We start from the raw sequence: 19,531 nt of genomic DNA on the forward strand, positions 1-19,531 counted from the left end.
TGTACATTGACTCATCTATATATTTTCAATGAATCTCAACCATACCCATTGAAAAAAGTTCTTTTTGCTTAAATTTTTGGAATCTTGTATATATATATATATATTGTATTTCATCACCTTATTTGCTACCTCATCCATAAAATTTCATTTTTGTCTTGCATCTAATATTTCTAATTACACCTAAAAATATGGAAGGAGATTTTTGTGTGTGATTATTGGAGAGAAAGAACCTTATTTCTTTGGGTTTTCAATTTTTATATGTGTCTGGCTAGTTTTGGTAAGTCTATGATTAATGGCTAGAGGTTGGTAAGTTGGAACTTTTTTGGGACATTTCTGTAAGATTCCCTTTAATTAATTAATGTATTTTGAATTTCAGTTTTTAGGTGAAAATAGCACGGGCTAGCCAGTTTTTGACTGATAATTTAAAAGTAGCCAGTATTTATAAAGTCATTGAAAAATAACAATTATTTTGCTAAAACACGGAAAATTTTAGCATAATATGCTGGATTATGGAGCTCCTACGGATAAACTTTCGATATATTATGTTAGAACTCCATCACACGGAAAGTTTCAGCATAATATGCTAGATTATGGAGCTCCAGCGTATAAACTTTCAGCATATTATGTTGGAACTCCAGCACATTATGTTGTAATCTCAATGTAAAAAATTCAAACTCTAGTATATTATGCTGGAATTTTTCGGATTTTTATGGGTATTTTTGTTAAGTTTTTATCTTTGGATGAAAATGGGCTAAATTTAGCTACTTTTCAATTACCTATTGTAAATCTAGCTATTTTTTCCCTGTTTTATAATTTAATTTTTTGGAATACAGGTGTCCTGAGTTATCCTGAATTAAAAATTTTGGCTTAAATTTTTGGGATAAAATAAGTACCGAATAATCTCTTAATAACATCCTTAAGAATGACTATACGTGCACTTTCCCACTGTAAATAGCATAGAATGGCTATCTGTGCACTTTCCTGCTTTTATTTGATGTTTAGGCCGGTCCAATTATATTGACACGACCCATTATAACGAACCGCCTTTCTCTTTTCCGTTTCATCTACTCCCTTAAAGAACAAAACTCAAGCTAACTGTTAGTTTTGTGAACAAAACAATTGAACCAACAATATGGACAGAGAGTGGGGCTCGAAGCCGGGAAGTGGTGGCGCCGCCTCTGCACAATATGAAGCCATCGACTGGCGCGAGCGGTTACGGCGGCTTGCCCTTGAGACAATTGATCTGGCTAAAGATCCATATTTCATGCGAAACCATTTGGGAAGCTACGAGTGTAAACTTTGCTTAACGCTCCACAATAACGAAGGGAATTACTTGGCCCATACGCAAGGGAAGTGCCATCAGACCAATTTAGCAAAGCGAGCTGCTCGTGAAGCTAAGGATGCGCCAGCTCAGCCGCAGCCTCATAAGCGCAAAGTCGCTCTCAAAAGGAATGGTAAGTGGTAGCACATTGGTTTGGATACATGACACATGCCTTCAAATTAGGGGTGGACATCAGTCGGTTCGGTTCGGTTATGAATATTATTGGTTAGGCATATCGGTTATCAGTTTATAAATTTGATAAACCGATAACTGAACCGATAAGATATCGGTTATGGGTTATCGATCATTATCGGTTCGGTTACGGTTATCGGTTTGCCCGATAAGATAACTCAATCTAGAGTTAAGCAAAAAAGAGAAGACAATTCACTGGAATAGTATAATACCCATTTCTGCTTTATGTCCAGTTACCACAACTAGAATAGTATTAATTCTTCATCAACAGTTGTCCAAACACATTAATAATAATACAAAATACTAGCAATTTCACCTTAAAATTAACAAGTCCAAACATATAGTACTAACAGTCCAAGATAAACTAGATGTTGTTTGTCAAATGCCTAACCTGAAAAAAGAAACCATAGAGCAAAACCTTGATCCGTGCATGGGCAATACTAACACATAAATGAAAAACACCTAGAAGGCAAGAAAATGTTGTCCTGTTGTCAAAGCTCACCGTACTGTACAGAAGAATAATATTTAAAAATATACCCGAAACTGACGAAGATTGTCGATTGAGAATTGATAAGTGCGAAGAGAAATTGGTAGTAGGTATAGGCTGCACAATGTGAGCTCACAAAATTAAGAAACAAAAATAAGACAATAAAGAACCATTAACAGTCAAAAATACCAATATGAAGATGAATTTTGTTATAGAAATTAAAAGCCTAATGTATAAGACTAAAGACTTACGCTAGGAGTAACTAGTAAGATATATGAAGAATGAAGATGAAGCAACTGAAGAGTGCGACTGAGAAAGAATAGTAGAGAATGAACTGAAGCCCTATCATATGTATATACTTAAGGTAAAGTCGTAACTTTATTAATTCTTATTGGCTTATTGGTTAACCCATTAACAAAATTGGCAAACCGAGGCCCGAACCGATAACACAATAGTGAAAAAATTCTAAACCGTTAACCCAATAACCCGATACCGATAACCCAATAAATAATTAACGGGTTGGGTTATCGGTTTTACCCGATATACGCCCAACCCTACTTCAAATACGCTCTTATCGTTAAACCACGGTTAATTAGCCTACATTCTCACCTTAATTTGGGACTTACCACGGTAAATTAGTATGATTTGGTAGAAACACCAGGTGCGGATAAGTTGTGATAGAGATGGTTTTAAGTAGGAAGGATAGAGGGGCAAAATCATTATCCACCGACTGGAAACTGTGGATATGTTGATTTCTCTATTATAAAAGATATAGTCTTTTTGTTGTTTAGTTGAATAGGGTTCCAGAAAAGAAATTTAGGGTTAAAAGGGTTTACTCTATATAATTTGATACGATTTAAAATGGAAGGGGTTGGAGTTATTGGTGGAGCTTGTACAATGGGCTTGCAATGCTGTGCTATGAAGTTAGTGAGAGGAGTTGGCGGAGTAGCTAACAAGTCTTACTATTTGCAATTGAGTCCACTTAGCTAATTTACGTTATTATTTTTTACTACCCCTTGTAAGTTTCTCTTATTTCTTTTTAGTCCTTACGTCTTTACTCACGTTTGGGGCTATATGTACTGAGCATCAACTCATTTTCATGGCATGAATGAAATCTGTTATTTTCTTTTCCTTAGCTTAGCTTAATTCTTAGCTTTAGTTTCTTCTTAAATTTTCAAATCGTAACAGTGGTATCAAAGCATCGATTCTCTGACCTTTATGGCAATGGAGATGGATCGATTTCTCCCACCATATGGTTGTTATAATGACCCACGAGCTAGGCATCCATGGCTTGCTATAGTGAACGCCCAGGTTCTATGTCACGACCCTAAACCCGGACCCAGTCGTGATGGCGTCTCTCGTGAAGACAAGGTCAGCCGACACTTTCCCATTTCAGTTTTAAGGAATTAAACAATAAGAATTTAAGTCTAATACGTAATAAATAATCCAACAGTGAGCAGTGAACATTACAGTTTGCGAAAATAAAATTTAACACAGCCCGATACCGGGGTGTTGCTAGTAATGAGCATCTAGTAAAACGGAATACTCTCAATCAAACTACAGAGTTTATTACAGAAAACCAAGAACATGAGGAAGTAAGATAGGGGAGAGCTCCAAGCTGCGAACGTCAATAACTACCTAGAGACTCCTTAGATCCGCCTGAGCCGGAAATGATTAGCACTCGGGAGCGGGACCAGATATGCCTGAATCTGCACACAGGGTACCGGGAGTAAAGTGAGTACCCCAACTCAGTGAGTAATAATCATAAATAAAGACTGAAAGCAAGAAATCACGTAAGGCACAAAACATGCTATAATGAAGCAGTAAAACCATTAAAATAGCAAACCAGTGAAAGATAGGAAAAAATCCTTTAACTCAAATTTAACTTCATGAAAAGCCTTTTTCAACAATTAAGCATGGTAATTGACAGGCAATTAAGAAAATATAAACACATAAAGGTTCGCCCCTCGGGCACCGTATCAACAAATCTGCCCCTCGGGAAACATCTCAGAACAATACCAGCCCATCGGGCTCAATCTCATATCACAATGGGTACCTGCACTCATTGGAGGTGTGCAAACTCCTAGAGGGGCCCCTTACGGCCCAAGCACAATATCAAGCCATCTCGTGGCATCATCATTAGGCTCTCGACCTCATATCAATCAAGCACCTCGTGGCATACATACCTCAGGCCCTCGGCCTCATAATCAATATCAAATATTTCCTCACAACATAGGCCCTCGGCCTTACTCAGTCAAAATCCTTACATGCCATTCAGGCAATAGTAAAACATGATTCTCAGCCCAAAATATCATTTAAAAGATCATGTTAAAATAGAGTAAACATGGCTGAGTACGAAAATAGTGAAATATAACATGACTGAGTTCAAGTATAAAGTCAAAACAGTGAGGAATTATCAATAAAAGTCCCCTAATGGTTCAAATAGTTGGCACGAAGCCCGAATATGGCATTCAGCCCAAATAATGATGATAGCAAATAGATTTCAGTCAAATATGCAGTAAAATAGTCATTTAGGACGGACTAAGTCACAATCCCCAACAGTACACGACCCCACGCTCGTCATCAAGGGTGTGCGTCACCTCAATATAGCACAACGATGTGCAAGTTCGGGGTTTCATACCCTTAGAATATCATTTACAATAATTATCACCTCGAGCCGGTCAAATCTTTATCTCGCGACGCCTTTGCCCCTCGAATCGGCCTCCACTCGCGTCGAATCTATCCAAAATCAGAACCATGAAGTCAAAATATGCTAAGGGAACGAAGCTCAAGCAAAAATAATCAATTTACAACATAAATCCCGAAATTACCAAAACCCGACCCCCGGGCCCACGTCTCGGAATTTGATATTTTTTATATCAGTAGATTCCTTATCTCCCCACGAGTTCAAACATAACAAAAGTTCTGAAATCCGACCTCAAATGGTCCTTCAAATCCTCAAGCAAAGGTCTAAGTTTCCAAGCCTTAGTTTCCCCAATTTTAGCCCTTAAATTCCATTAATTATAGCTCTAATCAGTGAAATAATAGCATAAGAATGAGTTTTAGGTCCAAATTCCTTACCTCAATGAAGTTCCCTTGAAATCCCTCTTCAAAATCGTCCAAAAAGCTCCCAAACCAAATTAGAAATGGTGAAAATAGCTCAAAATCGCGAAGGACACAATTTATACCTTCTGCCTAGACATTTTCGCATCTGCGGCCTTATAACCGCTTCTGCGGTATCGCATTCGCGGCCAATCAACCGCTTCTATGGTTTTCACTTATGTTCCTCTATTCCGAATCTGCGATCCCTTATCCGCATATGCGACATCGCAGATGCGGTCCTCCTTACCGCCTTTGCGGTTTCCTGCGTACATCCCAACTTCCTCTTCTGCGACCTTTTTCCCGCATATGCGGCATCGCAACTGCGGTCCCCAATCCGCAGGTGCGGAAATACCAGAAGCAGAACAATCTCCCAAAACCTTATTCAAACTTGTACCAATCTTCAAAACACCTCAAACGACATCAAATCAACCAAAACACACCGGATTCAAGCCTAAGTTCCCAAAATCTTTCGAATTCCGCTTTTGATCAAAAACCCAACCAAACCACGTCCGAATGACCTGAAATTTGGCACACACATCCCAAATGACACAACGGAGCTAATGCAACTCTCAGAATTCCATTCCGACCCCTATATCAAAATCTTGCCTACCAACCGGAAACCGTCAAAATATCAACTTTGCCAATTCAAGCCTAAATCTACTCTGAGCCTCCAAAACTCATTTCGATCACGCTCCTAAGTCCCAAATTACCTTCCGAAGCTATCCGAACCATCGAAACTCACATCCGAGTCCTCTAATACATAAGTCAACATCCAGTTGACTTTTCCAACTTAAGCAACCTCAAAAGAGACTAAGTGTCCCAAACCTTACCAAAATTATTCCGGATTCGATCCGACCAACCCAATACCACATAACATGGATACACAAAGCATAAAGATGAAGAAATGGGGGAAACAGAATAACTCATGGGATGACTGGCCGGGTCATAACATTCTAGCTTTGCAAATCTTCGACAAGATTTCAACTATGCACCCTACCAAGGTCATAATTCTTCCGATTATTGTAATAGCGGGTATGGAGCTTACTATATGGGGTATCAGCAGCAATTCAAACCAACAAACCCTTTATACACCTCTAATTTCAATTCACATCAACCTTGGCAAGCTGGGAGTTCCCCATCGGTCCCTTATGCCTACCAGCCATCAGAGTTCACTGCGGTCTTTTCGGGTTTTCAACTGTCGGTGTGGCTTCAAATAGAGGCGCCACAATGGGTTTCCAATCTAATAACATGGGTTTCCTTTCTAGCATGGAAATGGTGGGGACTGATCACATCTCGGAGTATAATCCTCCACATTTGTTATTTGAGCAGCAGCAATAGCAGGTCAATGATTCTGTTCCAGTTTTCTGATGGACGAGGCGATTCCAACTACTGTTGATAATTCCAACCACATATCTGAATATTCCATTCCCCTTTTGCCATTTCAGCAGCAACATTTTTGTTTTGATACCATCGTCGAGAGCTCTCTTCCATCCGAAATTTTGATGGATGAGGGGATTTTGATGGGTTGCAACAGCAACACTTATTCACACAGATGAAAGACTAAGAAGTTTAATCGATGTTGTTATTCCAAAAGCTACTTCGAGGAAAGAGATGTTGGAAAACTTTGAGTCAACGGAAAAGGAACAGCATCCCACTCATGAGCACTTGATGTTTGATGAAATGCTAATAGATAAGGAGGTCAAGAAGAAGTAAGTTGATGAGAATATCATTCCCTTGATCGACGAGAAGCTTGAGGAATTTGCCGTTGTGGTGAACAACAATGATAGAAGTCACATTATTCAGGTTCATATAGCTGCCACTATCGCCAATGCTGAAAAGAACCACTATGCCATGAGGGATTATGTGACAAACTTGAAGAAGTATATGTTTGAGAACAACCTAGCCAGTGAAGTGGAGTTGAAGGTCACAGATAAGAAGATTGACAAATTGGTTGAAGAAGTTGTTGAGTTTGCAGATGCAAGCCCTGTTCCGGATCATAGCCTGCTGCTAGAACATGTATTTGCTGATCCTAGGAGCTTTAGAATTGGGCCTGATCGAAGGCATGTGGATGCTCCATATTCACTTATGGTGAATGGTGTAATATGCAAAACTGGAGCAACTTCCAAGTCTGTCAAGGAAAATTCTTCTGCTGAGTTCGTAGGGAAACATCGGTTCCTTCTACTTAGCACCATGATAGTTTTTGCAATTAGTGAGATGTTGAGAAAAGAAACTCACATATGCAATGAAGAGAAACATACTACTTACAGATTGATGTATGAGTTATTAACTGCTACTTTGACTTCTCGAGTAAAGAAAAAATGAAAGAGAAGTGGAGACGAGAAAAATTTAGAAGCAGTAGCTTATGTCATGAAGCATCTTGATGAATTTGATAAGAGACATATTACGATTGAATATATGACCTTTAAGAGGGCCTATTAACAGCTCCAAATCAGAGGTGTTATTCGATGCGACCAAGTAGATAGCTACAACAGAGAGGAAACTGTTGGTTGTAGTATTGTGTGGAATAATGGAGAATTGTGGAGAGGCAATTTAAACACTCAGTGTCTTGAAGTTTTTCTTTCTATAGAGATCACAAAGAACCTTACTCTTGCAGGACCTGAGATACATCGAGAGTTTTTGGCAAAGGAACTTGCTCACTTCCCAAGAGCTAAGCTATTTTTCCTTGATAGCCATTTCCTTCTCGGTGGTCTATTAGTGAAGGATGTTGAATTGCTGAAAGAGAGGTTTCCGAGGTCGCTCGAGCATGACATGGTCTTAGCACTGGCAGTTGTACTTTTTGCTCAAGCTTGTGTTGGAAAAAACCCTCATATCATCCAGGAAGTTTATAACCATTTTGAGCAACTTCACCAGAGTAAAGTAACATCTCTTGATATTTTTTTGTTGGTGTGCACTGTTGGAGAAAATTGTGAAATAGATTTTCCATTGAAAAAGGGGTTGTGGCAACTTTTGGTTGGAGAAGCTGATGATTGCCACTCTTGATTGGGTCTAGACAGTGAGTATCTTCTTCATAAAAGTCTATCTTGTATGACCTTTGTTGTAGTGCACTCCGAGGATGACAATGTATTGGGAAAAATTGAGTTTACATATTAAAGTGGTGTAAAGATGACATGTCATGACATATAGATTGGTCAAGGAGTTACAACTGGCAAAGAGGCACGAGTTGCAACAGATACGAGCAGAGGCAAAGGAAGAGACACGAGCGGTTATCCAAAAGACTCAGCGCTCGTACTTATTTAAGTCCAAGAATCAAGGGGAATGAATTTGATACTACATGGGAGTACAGATATAGTATTTAATGCGCCTTAAATACTAAAAAAGTTAGAGAATCTGTATTAAATACAATGATTATGTAACGTAGCATTTAATGTCTTTAATTGTCCATAATGGCCTTATTATGACAAAAGCAAAACGCATATCTCCAAAATAGCTATAAAAGGGAGAGAACGGATCAATTGTAGGGACACGAAATACTATCTGAATATACCGATTTACTTTCTTTTCTTCTGATTATCTTATTGCTAGCCAAATTACTTTCTTTCATATATTCTTTTGATTATCAGTAACCCGAGTTCTTCTAAATTAAAGCTTTGACTGAAATCCCATTTTTTGGTTAAACAAATTGGTTCTGCTACCAGGAATCTGATAATCTATCCGCTTTTAGCTTAACTTTCCTTGTTGCATCAACCATGTCGAACAACACTGACAACATTCAAGGAAACCAACAACTTTAGGGAAATCCACAGGGTAATCAAACCTCGGTCCCTTCTCCACAAGGCTCTCCTCGGCGGTCTCGTGAAGGCTCTCCTGATGGATCTCATACAAATGGAAACGCTCAATTTGAAAATGTTGAAGCTATCGATGAAGCTTTGCAGAAACTAATTGATGCACAGGTCAATAAAGCTCTTGAGGCTTTTGCTAGCCAGTTACCTGCTGCACCACCCACACCTACTCCAAATAACAACACTTTGGAGAACCCTCGTTCCGGGCTTGTTAATTCAGGTAGTGGTGGAACCCCCGGCGAATCACAGGAAGGAGAACCAGGTAACTTAGTCAATTCTGATTTACAAAACTTAGTACTAACGTTGCAGAAACAGCTCAAGGAACAAAGTGACCGCATAGAGCAAATACCCGGGGTGCCGCCCGTAATCAAAGGGATAGATACGGATAAATATTTGTGAGCACATGATTTTTGCCCTATAAGAATTATTCCCATAAATTCAAAAAAAATAATTTTTTTCCATTGTTTGCAATTTCGTGGATTTTTGTAGCACTTTTCTGTTAATTGCTTGCACTTGTCTGCACATTTTAAATTTTGTTTAATTCATAAAAGATACAAAAATATGTTGTATTTGTATTTAGGATTTAATTTTACATTTTTAGATTAATTAGTAAATTAGTATGTTTTACAAAAATGGAAAAATCACAAAAAAATAACTCATTTTTGCATTTAGCTTCGAATTTTATAGTTTTCTTTTAATTTGGTAATTAATTAGTTGTGGTAAAAATTATTTTGAGTAATTAATCTAATTTGGTAGGATAATCTGGTTTAGGAATTAATTTAGGTTTTAATTTTGGGAAAAAAAAAAGAAGAAAAGAATTTTGACATAAAAGGAAAAGGAAAAGAAGTGGAAAAAGCCTGATTTTGGGCCAAATCCGTTAAATTCCCCAAACCCAAACAAATTATGCCCATTACCCATCGAAACCGGCCCAAACCCACGTCCCTTAACCCTGTCTACCCCATTCAATTACCAAACGACCCCGTTCAATCACCAAATGACCCCGTCTTAGTCATTTTCCATCTGGACTATTGATCTCAGTCGATCAAACAGTCTGGAACTAGGACCCCTTATAGTATAAAAGTGTCCGAACGTTCCCCCCTAATTCGTCTCTCACCCCTCACATCCATCTTCAGAGATTGAATAGAAACCCTAGGGCCACCATAGTTTTCCACCGCCTCAGCCGGCGGCGCCATCTCTGAACGGCCCCAAGTTGATATCATAAAACCCTTACCTCATCTTTTTTCCCAATCCACAACTCGTTTCCCACGAAACTTGCTAGAACCCCTCGAATCTTAAATCTAAGCTCGAGCCCTAAAGTTTAAATATCAATTTCCAATTGAATCCGGTGGCGTGCATCGACCCAAGCCTTTGTTTTCCACGATTAGGAGGCTGATGCACTACAAAACTGATGTTGTTCATCTGTTCTTGATAGAGAACAAATGAGTAGCATCAGTTTCGTGTGAATCAGGATATCAAGTGTAATTTCGAGTTTAATCGGTGAGTGTCTATTCATCTCTGTGTCCATTTTTTGTTTTATTTCACCTTTTGTCCTTCTTCTTTTCTTCTCCTATTTCTTTGGTTGAAAACTTGACCAATTTTTTGAGTTTTGTTTTCTGTTCGATTGTTCCCTCTATCTTTTTTTCAAATCGTAAAAAAACTTGTTCTCCGATTTTCTTGGCCTGTTGAGTTTTGTTAATGTCATAGTTAAATCTTTGATCTCTCCTTTTGATTTTAGTCTCATTAGTTTAATTTAATTAGTTTTGTTCCCTGCCTATTTGTATTATTAATCAGTCATGTAGTTAAAATTTTAGTTTTCAAATCATGTAAATGTTTGTTTTCTCCTGCTCTTGATAAAATCACAGAAGCTAGTTTGGATCAGTGGTTGTTTGGGCTTTGGGTCATTTCTGACCCATTTGCAAGAGAAGCCCGTTCAGTTGGGTTTAATTTACTGGGTCGACTTGACCCATGAGGTAAGCTAGGGTAATTGACCGGGGTTTTAAGGGTAGTCTAGGGAATTTAGGTTAGGGAATCTATTATAACTGATTTAGGAAGCTCCTAGAAGCTGGCCTTAGGACTAATGTGAAAATCTAATTTTTGAGCTAAGGGCACTTGAGCAAAAATAAAAATTCTGAAAGGTTTTATGAGCAAAATTTAGCTTATTTCTGATTCCCTAACAGCTTGCCTATAAAGGCACTCTTACTTCATTAACAAGGCAGAGGGATTGGAGATCAAAATTAGGAAAAAAACTTAAAAACGGCTGAGTTGCCTTCTTTCAAGAAAAATACTAAAAAATAGCTAAAATTTCTGTTTGATATTGAGTTTTAAATTCCTAGGATAAGTCAGAATTCCAAGGCTCAGTAGAAATAATACATTTGGGGTTTTTGAATGCTGGAATGGGTCCAAGAATTTGAAGTTTGTTTTTGGTTTTAGTACTATTTTATCGCTAAATCTGGGCTCTGCTCTACTGTTGTTGGCTATTGATTCCCTCACTTCTTTTATTTCTCCTTATTCTCAGGTACATGTTTCTGAATTCTATCTCATGTGAGGCTCGACTTGAAGTGTGAAATGAAATCTGGAGTTTTAAACAAGGCCTCAATATGTTCTGATTCATAGTTCAGCTTCATTCCTCCTGAATTACATGGTTTTGAGTTTATTAGATGCACTATATGTTGTTGTTTGCTCGTAATACTCTTCTAAAAATAGTATTTGGTTTGTATCTGGTAGGACTTTATTTTTCTATCAAACACTTATAGTTAGATGTTGGTTTGTGGCAATTGAGTTCTTATTATTGTAGATGTTGGTAGTAAAAAGGAGGGGTAGTTAGATTTTGTGTTCCACTATGTTAAGTGGGAGTATGCTGTATCAGATCTCTTTTGCTATGCAATTCATTTGGATGTTATAACATAGTGCTATGTTCATGCAATGGGCATGAATTAGTGAAACATCTTCTCATGGTGTTTAGTTGGGATTTCTGATTTTTCAGTACAAGGGATTTTAGTGTTATAATACTCAGACCATAGTCAAAATTGTTGGGGTCAAACGTCTGCCCGTCAGTGCCTGAATTGTTCTGTTTTTCTTTGAAATCATATAGCAATTTGTGCTTAGATTCTTTCACTTTCAAGAGTGATCATATGTTCTGGGAAGTGAAATAACCAGCTGCATGTCTTTAGTTTTTCAGGAGATGCATTATTCTGTTTTGGAGAGCTTCTTACACAAGTTGCCAGCAACCTTTGAGATAACTTTGTTGTATGAATTTGTGTCACTGCTTATTACATACGTTCCATGTATATGGGTAGAGATTCGACCAAGTACATCTGTTTAAGTTCATTCAATTAACTCTGTTAGCTTCGAATTACATCTTTGTTTATTCTGGCCATCGGCATATGTTGATTCAATTAACTGAACCATGACTTTTCTTTGAATTTTATTGGAATGCATGAGCTGCCACCACCCGTGCAATCTAGAATTTTTTTAAAAGGGGTAAACGTGTGCTTATTTGAATTTGGTGGGATTTGTTAATGAGGTTTTTTGTCTCATTAGTTGGATCTTGCTGGCGACGAGAGGTTCATTTCTGAAAAAGACAAATTGTGAAATTCTTTGGTTGCTAAAAGGGGTAGTACTGTGCTTAAAAGAAGTTAATTCATGAGTCTAACTTTATGTTTAACTGCTAGTTTCTTAGTCATGGCATTGCAGCTTCCTTTCTGTTGTCTTAAAGGCGAAATTGTTGGCTAATATTTATTTGGGGTAATGCAAATTTTATGCAAGTCATTGGTGAAAGAACTTTCTATGCAAAGAGAAGAGTCATTTGCAAATAAGGGTAACCTGTAGGCCCTTTAATTAGAATCGAGGTGCGCCATTAGTTGAACTTTCCATGGCCCTCACAAACTTGAAAGTGTGTAGTTGCTTTAGGCGCGTAATTTTAAATTAACTTCCTTAAACTCGGGTGTGCATTTCATGTGACCCAAATCCAAATCTCAACAACTTTAGATAAAATATGTCGCCGACCGCGGGTGCATTTCATGTGGCGTGGTCCAAGGCATATTTTAAATATTGTTGAATCTTCTTAAAAATGATTAAAACGGTTAAAATCTACCTTAAACTAAAACATGTTTTAAAATCAGATAAATAGGCCGATTATAACAATTGAGCGACCGTGCTAGAACCACGGAACTCGGGAATACCTAACACCTTCTCCCGGGTTAACAAAATTCCTTACTTAGAATTTCTAGATCGCGTACTGTAAAACAGAGTCAATCTTTTCCTCGGTTCGGGATTTGAACCGGTGACTTGGGACACCCTAAATCTCCCAAGTGGCGACTCTGAACTTGATTTTTAATAATAAATAATCACGTTTCGATTGTCACTTTAAGTTGGATAAAACTCCCTTATATATACCTTTCTGGGGGTGTAGAAAAAAGGAGGTGTGACAATATTCGCAACAACCCTGGAAGCCAAGTGCTGCTCCCCACCCAATTCCAAAAAAATTCAAAATGCCTGATATTCCAAAATTCGATGGAACAATAGACCCACGAGACCACGTGACTGCATTCACAACAGGCGTAAAAGGCAACAACTTGACCAAGCAGGAGATTGAATCAGTATTAGTCAAAAAATTCGGTGAAACACTCACCAAGGGTGTATTAACATGATATTCTCTTTTACCTGAAAATTTTATAAATTCTTTTGCTGAGCTTGCAGATTCTTTCATCAAAGCACACTCGGGAGCTCAAAAAGTCAAAAAAGAATGGAAGATATTTTCAAGATCAAGCAAGGGGACTCAGAATTGCTTAGGGAGTTCGTGGACAGATTCCAACGTGAAAGAATGACATTACCATGTGTACCTGATAATTGGGTAGTTATAGCTTTCATAAGTAATTTGAATGAAAAGAGCTCAGAAGCTACGAGGTGACTCAAGGAAAGTCTTCGTGAATTCCCAGCTACAATATAGAATGACGTTTACAATAGGTATAGCACAAAGTTAAGGATAGAAGAAGATACTGTTCCACGATTCCAAAAAGAAGAAAAAGTAAGTTCGAGACGGGCAGAAACCGGAAAAGGTCCAGTAAAAATAGGTACGAGCCATACATGGGACCTGCGGGAAAAGATTCATGGTCAAAACAGGACAATCAAAAGTATGATCATAGAACAAGGAATAGAGAGTCAGGCTCTTCATCAAGGTTTAGGAATGATCGAAACACCCATGAGTCATGAGATGATGATAGAAATTTGAAGGCGAAATTTGGCGGTTACAATTTCAATGAGAGCACTTCCGCGCTCGTAGCTGTTTCGAGAAGTATGGGTGACAAGGTACAGTGGCCAAAAGAGATGAGATCGAATCCAAACAGGCGCAACCCTGATCATTGGTGTGAGTTTCATAATGATCACGGGCATAAAACAACAGACTGTAGATTTTTACAAAGTGAAGTTGATCATTTATTAAAACAAGGGTATCTCACCGAGTTATTCAGTGAGAAAGTTAAGCAAGCTTACATGAAGAATAAGTAGGAACCCCCTAAACCACCTTCTCCCAAAAGGGCCGTCAATGTTATAAGCGAGGGTGAAGACATCAATGGCGTAATGTACACTGCAACTAATAAAATTTCCAAAGTCACAATTACCCAAGGGAAACGGGTGTGACATGTATTAGAGGAAGACAACATTACATTTGATGATGCTGATGCGGATGGCGTATTATCTCCTCATAATGATGCCTTGGTAATATCTTTAATTGACATGATACTAATGTGAAACGAGTTTTGATTGATCCAGGTAGTTCTGTGAACATTATTTTGCTAAGAGTATTACGTGAGATGCAAGCTGAGGATAAATTAATACCAAAGGCGCATACTTTATCTAGATTTGACAATTCTAGTGTTGTGACGAAAGGAGAGGTAACACTCACTACATTCGCAGAAGGAGTTGTCAAAGATACAAAGTTTCAAGTAGTAGATATGGAGATGGCTTACAATATGATCCTTGGGAGACCATGGATCCACGAAATGGATGTCGTTCCTTCAACCTTGCATCAAGTTATTAAATTTCCATCACCATGGGGAATATGTCAAATCCGCGGGGATCAACATACATCTAGGAGCATCAACTCTGTAGCAGATTCAAGTACGAAAAAAGAAGAAAAATAGCAATCATAGAAGACAGTTGAGGGCACCACAGCACAAACCGCAACTGAACAAGGGCGGACAGATGTGGATTCAAGGCCTGATACCATTCAAGAACCAGAAGAAAACGAAAATATCAAAAAAACAATTGAAAAACTGAAGGTTGTGGTGTTATTTGCACAATGGCCTGATAAGAAAGTCTACGTAGGGGGCAATCTAAGCCAAGGCATGAGAGGTAAGTTAATTGAATTTTTGAAAACTAACATGGACTATTTTGCTTGGTCCTACTCTGACATGACAGGAATACCACCGGAGGTAATGACTCACAAATTGAATGAATACCCAACGTACCCTCCTGTCAAACAAAAGAAAAGAAAGCAAGGAAACTTCAAGAATCAGGTGATTCAAGAAGAGATTCAAAAATTGCTAAAGATTGGATCCATCCGCGAGGTAAAGTATCCTAATTGGTTAGCCAATACTGTTGTAGTTCCAAAGAGGAATGGTAAGTGGCAAGTTTGTGTGGATTACACAGACCTTAATAAATCTTGTCCTAAAGATTCTTTTCCACTACCGCATATAGATAGCTAATTGATGCTACTGCAGGGCATGAACTACTAAGTTTTTTAGATACATATTCAGGGTACAATCAGATCAAAATGGATCCGGTAGATGAGGAAAAAACTTCATTCATAACAGACAGGGGGACTTACTATTATAAAGTAATGCCTTTTGGTCTCAAAAATGCTGGTGCAACATATCAAAGGCTGATTACTAAAATGTTTCAAGAACATCTGGGAAAAACTATGGAGGTTTATATAACAATATGCTCGTTAAAACTCAGCATTCGAAAGATCATATATCACACTTGTCTGATACATTTCAGATTTTGCGCAAATTTAATATGAAATTAAATCCGGAGAAATGTGCATTTGGTGTCGCATCAGGTAAGTTTTTGGGTTTTCTTGTTTCTAACTGTGGTATTAAAGTGAATCCCGCACAGATTAAGGCTATTGAAGAAATTCCTTATATACTTTCAAGCAAAAAAGAAGTGCAGAGGTTGATAGAAAGAATTGCAGCCTTGGGAAGATTCATTTTTAAATCATCAAAAAAGTGCTTTAAATTCTTTTCAACTCTTAAAAAGCAAGATCACTTTGAATGGAACGAGGAATGTCAGCAGGCACTCAAAAATTTGAAGACATACTTATAAAATCCACCATTGCTCGCAAAACCAAAGGCTGGGGAAAGACTGCTCATCTACCTTGCTGTTTCAGAAGTAATGGTAAGTGCTGTTTTAGTCCGTGAGGACCAAGGTAAACAATCTCCGATCTATTATGTTAGCAAATCTGTGTTAGATGCGGAGACATGGTACCCTCAATTGGAAAAACCTGCACTTGCACTAATCATGGCATCTAGAAAATTAAGGCCTTATTTTCAATGTCATCCTATTGTTGTAGTAACTGCTTATCCATTACGCAATATATTACATAAGCATGAATTGTCAGGTAGGTTAGCTAAATGGGCTATAGAATTAAGTGAATATGATATCACCTACCAACCTAGAACTGCTATAAAATCTCAAGTGTTAGCTGATTTCGTGGCTAATTTTAGCCAGGGGATGCAATTAGAAGCAGAAAAAGAGTTGCAGGTGTTCAACGGAGCTAACCCAGGAACTTGGACCTTGTTTATTGATGGTTCATCTAACGTAAAGGGTGCTGATTTAGGGATTGTTTTGGTACCACCTACGGGTGAAACCATTCGACAAGGCATAAAATATCATTCTATAACTAACAATGAGGCAGAGTATGAAGCTGTGATTGCAGGTTTAGAACTGGCATGAAAACTTGGCATAAATCAGATTATAATCAAAAGTGATTCACAACTCGTAGTTAATCAAATGCTGGGGACTTATACGGCCAGGGAAGCAAGGATGCAGCAATACTTAGAGAAGGTACGGGATTTGATAAAGCAATTTCAAACCTAGAAAGTAACAGAAATATCAAGGGATGAAAATGTTGAAGCCGACGCCCTAGCTAATCTTGCATCTGCGGCAGACGTGGCAAGCAATGAAAATGCTTCAGTTATTCATTTGTTTCATTCAGTTCTCGATCTCGATAAGAATGAGGTAAATTTTAATAACTTAACTTGGGATTGGAGGAACTAGATTGTTGTTGTTTTGTAGTATGGTACTTTCCCTGAAGATAAGAAAAAAGCTCATGCTCTTCGAAAAAGGCTGCTCGGTATTGCTTAAAGCAAGGCAATCTTTATCGAAAAATGTTCAGTGGTCCTTTAGCAAGATGCCTCAGACCTTCTCAGACGGAATACGTAATGAGAGAAATACACGAGGTTCATTGTGGGCATCACGCAAGAGGAAGGTCATTGGTAAGAACCTTAATTAGTATAGGTTATTATTGGCCCAAAATGGAAAAAGAAGCGGAAAGTTTCGTGGCTAAATGTGATAAATGCGAAAGGTACGGTAATAATATGTATAGGCCCCCAGAGTTATTACATCCGGTCATTGCACTATGGCCATTTATGAAATGGGGGATGGATATCGTGGGTCCACTATCGCAAGCAAAAGGACAGGTAAATTTTTTGCTTGTACTCACTGATTATTTTACTAAATGGGTAGAGGTAGGAGCATTTAAACAGGTGCGAGAAAAGGAAGTTAAAGATTTCATTTGGCGGAATATCATATGCCGATTCGGTGTGCCAAAGGAGATCGTGTGTGGTAATAGCCCTCAGTTTGTAGGCACTCAAATCACAGAATTCTTTCAAAGTTGGCAGATTAAAAGGATTACGTCTACACCTTATCATCCGGTGGGTAATGGGCAAGCTGAGTCAACAAACAAAGTCATTATCAACAATTTAAAAAAGCGTTTAGAGGAATCCAAAGGTAATTTGCCAGAAGTGTTACCTGGTGTTTTATAGGCATATCGCACAACAGCAAAAACAAGTACAGGAGAAACACCATTTTCATTGGTTTATGGGGCTGAAGCTTTAATTCTAGTTGAGATAGGAGAGCCGAGTACGCGATTCACACATGCGACAGAAGAATCTAATGACGAGGAAATGCGTGTAAATCTTGATTTACTTGAAGGAAGAAGAGAAACTGCACTAATAAGAATGGAAGCATAGAAGCAAGTCATAGAACGATACTACAACCGAAAAGCACGCCTCAGATTCTTCAAAATTGGGGACTTCGTGCTCAAAAAGGTTTTTCAATATACGAAGGCAGCTAACTCGGGGAAATTAAGTCCAACATGGGAAGGACCCTATATAATTCATGATATTTCAGGTAAAGGAGCATACGAGCTGGAAACAATGGATGGCAAGATACTACCGTCACATTGGAATGTTGTTCATCTAAAGAGATATTATTTCTGAAGAATACCCATGGTCAGGTATCCATATTTTAAAATTTAATTTTTGAAATGTTAAAATTTTACTAACGATTTTAGATGATAGGCAAAATGCTGACCCGTACTAAATGATGAGTCACGACCTGCAAGGCACGTGGAATAAATTAAACTTCCTGGCCTAGGGTTATAATTATTCTGATAGAAATTTAAACGGGTTAAGCAGTCTTCATCTATAATCGTATCTCTGAGTCCCGTATGTTTTTCCTTTACAGGGAAATGACCAAATGAGAGGAACAATCAAGTGCTTGAGGCTTCATACTTCAACGCTCAAATACTTGGGGGACTACATAATATACACGGGCATATGTATAAGGAAGGGAAAGAAGATCAAGCCCTGAAAAGTTCACTCATTGAATGAGTCAAGTGCAGAGCAAAGTCACGAGCTAAGGCCAAAGAAAAACCTTATCATAGTTAGAGTAAAGGCTATGTACTGAAATGGGTTATAGATAAAAACCTCGTGTTTATTTTTCTTTTTTAAATCTGTTACAAGAAAAACAGTTACGAGAAAGTTATAGATGTAATTCAAATACGTGTAAAGTGTTATTCAAAACTAGACAAAGTTCAAATAAAAACTTGTCAAAGTTTTTTCAAAGAAACATGTGTATTCCTATTTCTTTTATCGTATGTTAACACCATTATGAAGTTGAGACGTCTTCTTCATTAAGTGTCGAATATAAAAGGGCCCTCTTTTATAAAATTCATGATTAATGTAAATATTCATGAAGTTAATAGAAGCATTTTTAAAGAATAAAAATGCAAATTATTCTATAAGTCCTTAGAAATAAAAGCAAGAATAAACAAAACAGAAGTTTAAGATAGTAACGAGAAAACTTCTTAATATTAAAAAGCTTAATACTAAGTACGAACTTAGTCATAAGTGCGAATTGTTTATACAAACTGCCCCATGAAAGGTCCGGGGACTTGAATTTCCAAAATAAACCCTCAAATGAGACCAAGGTTTTTACCACAATTTTCCCAAAAAACAAAATAACACAAAGAAATTCAAATGACTTAAACTTATCACTAAGAAGATATAGGAACTGAAGTAGGTGCATCAACAGCAGCGGGCTCAACTTGGTTTACAACAGTGGGCT

At 37.9% G+C, this 19,531-nt stretch overlaps 1 protein-coding gene across 1 annotated transcript in view; it reads left to right on the forward strand.

Moving 5' to 3' along the window:
- Window positions 1-1,132: 1,132 nt before the first annotated feature.
- LOC104244216 (uncharacterized) overlaps window positions 1,133-19,531 on the forward strand; it is a 44,320-nt gene continuing 25,921 nt past the window's right edge. The window contains exon 1 of the mRNA XM_009799594.2: window positions 1,133-1,454. Within this exon, the coding sequence (XP_009797896.2) occupies window positions 1,133-1,454 (322 nt within the window). The remainder of the gene's footprint in view (window positions 1,455-19,531) is intronic.

This window comes from Nicotiana sylvestris, chromosome 12 (assembly GCF_000393655.2).
Source record: "Nicotiana sylvestris chromosome 12, ASM39365v2, whole genome shotgun sequence".
In the NCBI taxonomy this organism is placed as follows: domain Eukaryota; kingdom Viridiplantae; phylum Streptophyta; class Magnoliopsida; order Solanales; family Solanaceae; genus Nicotiana; species Nicotiana sylvestris.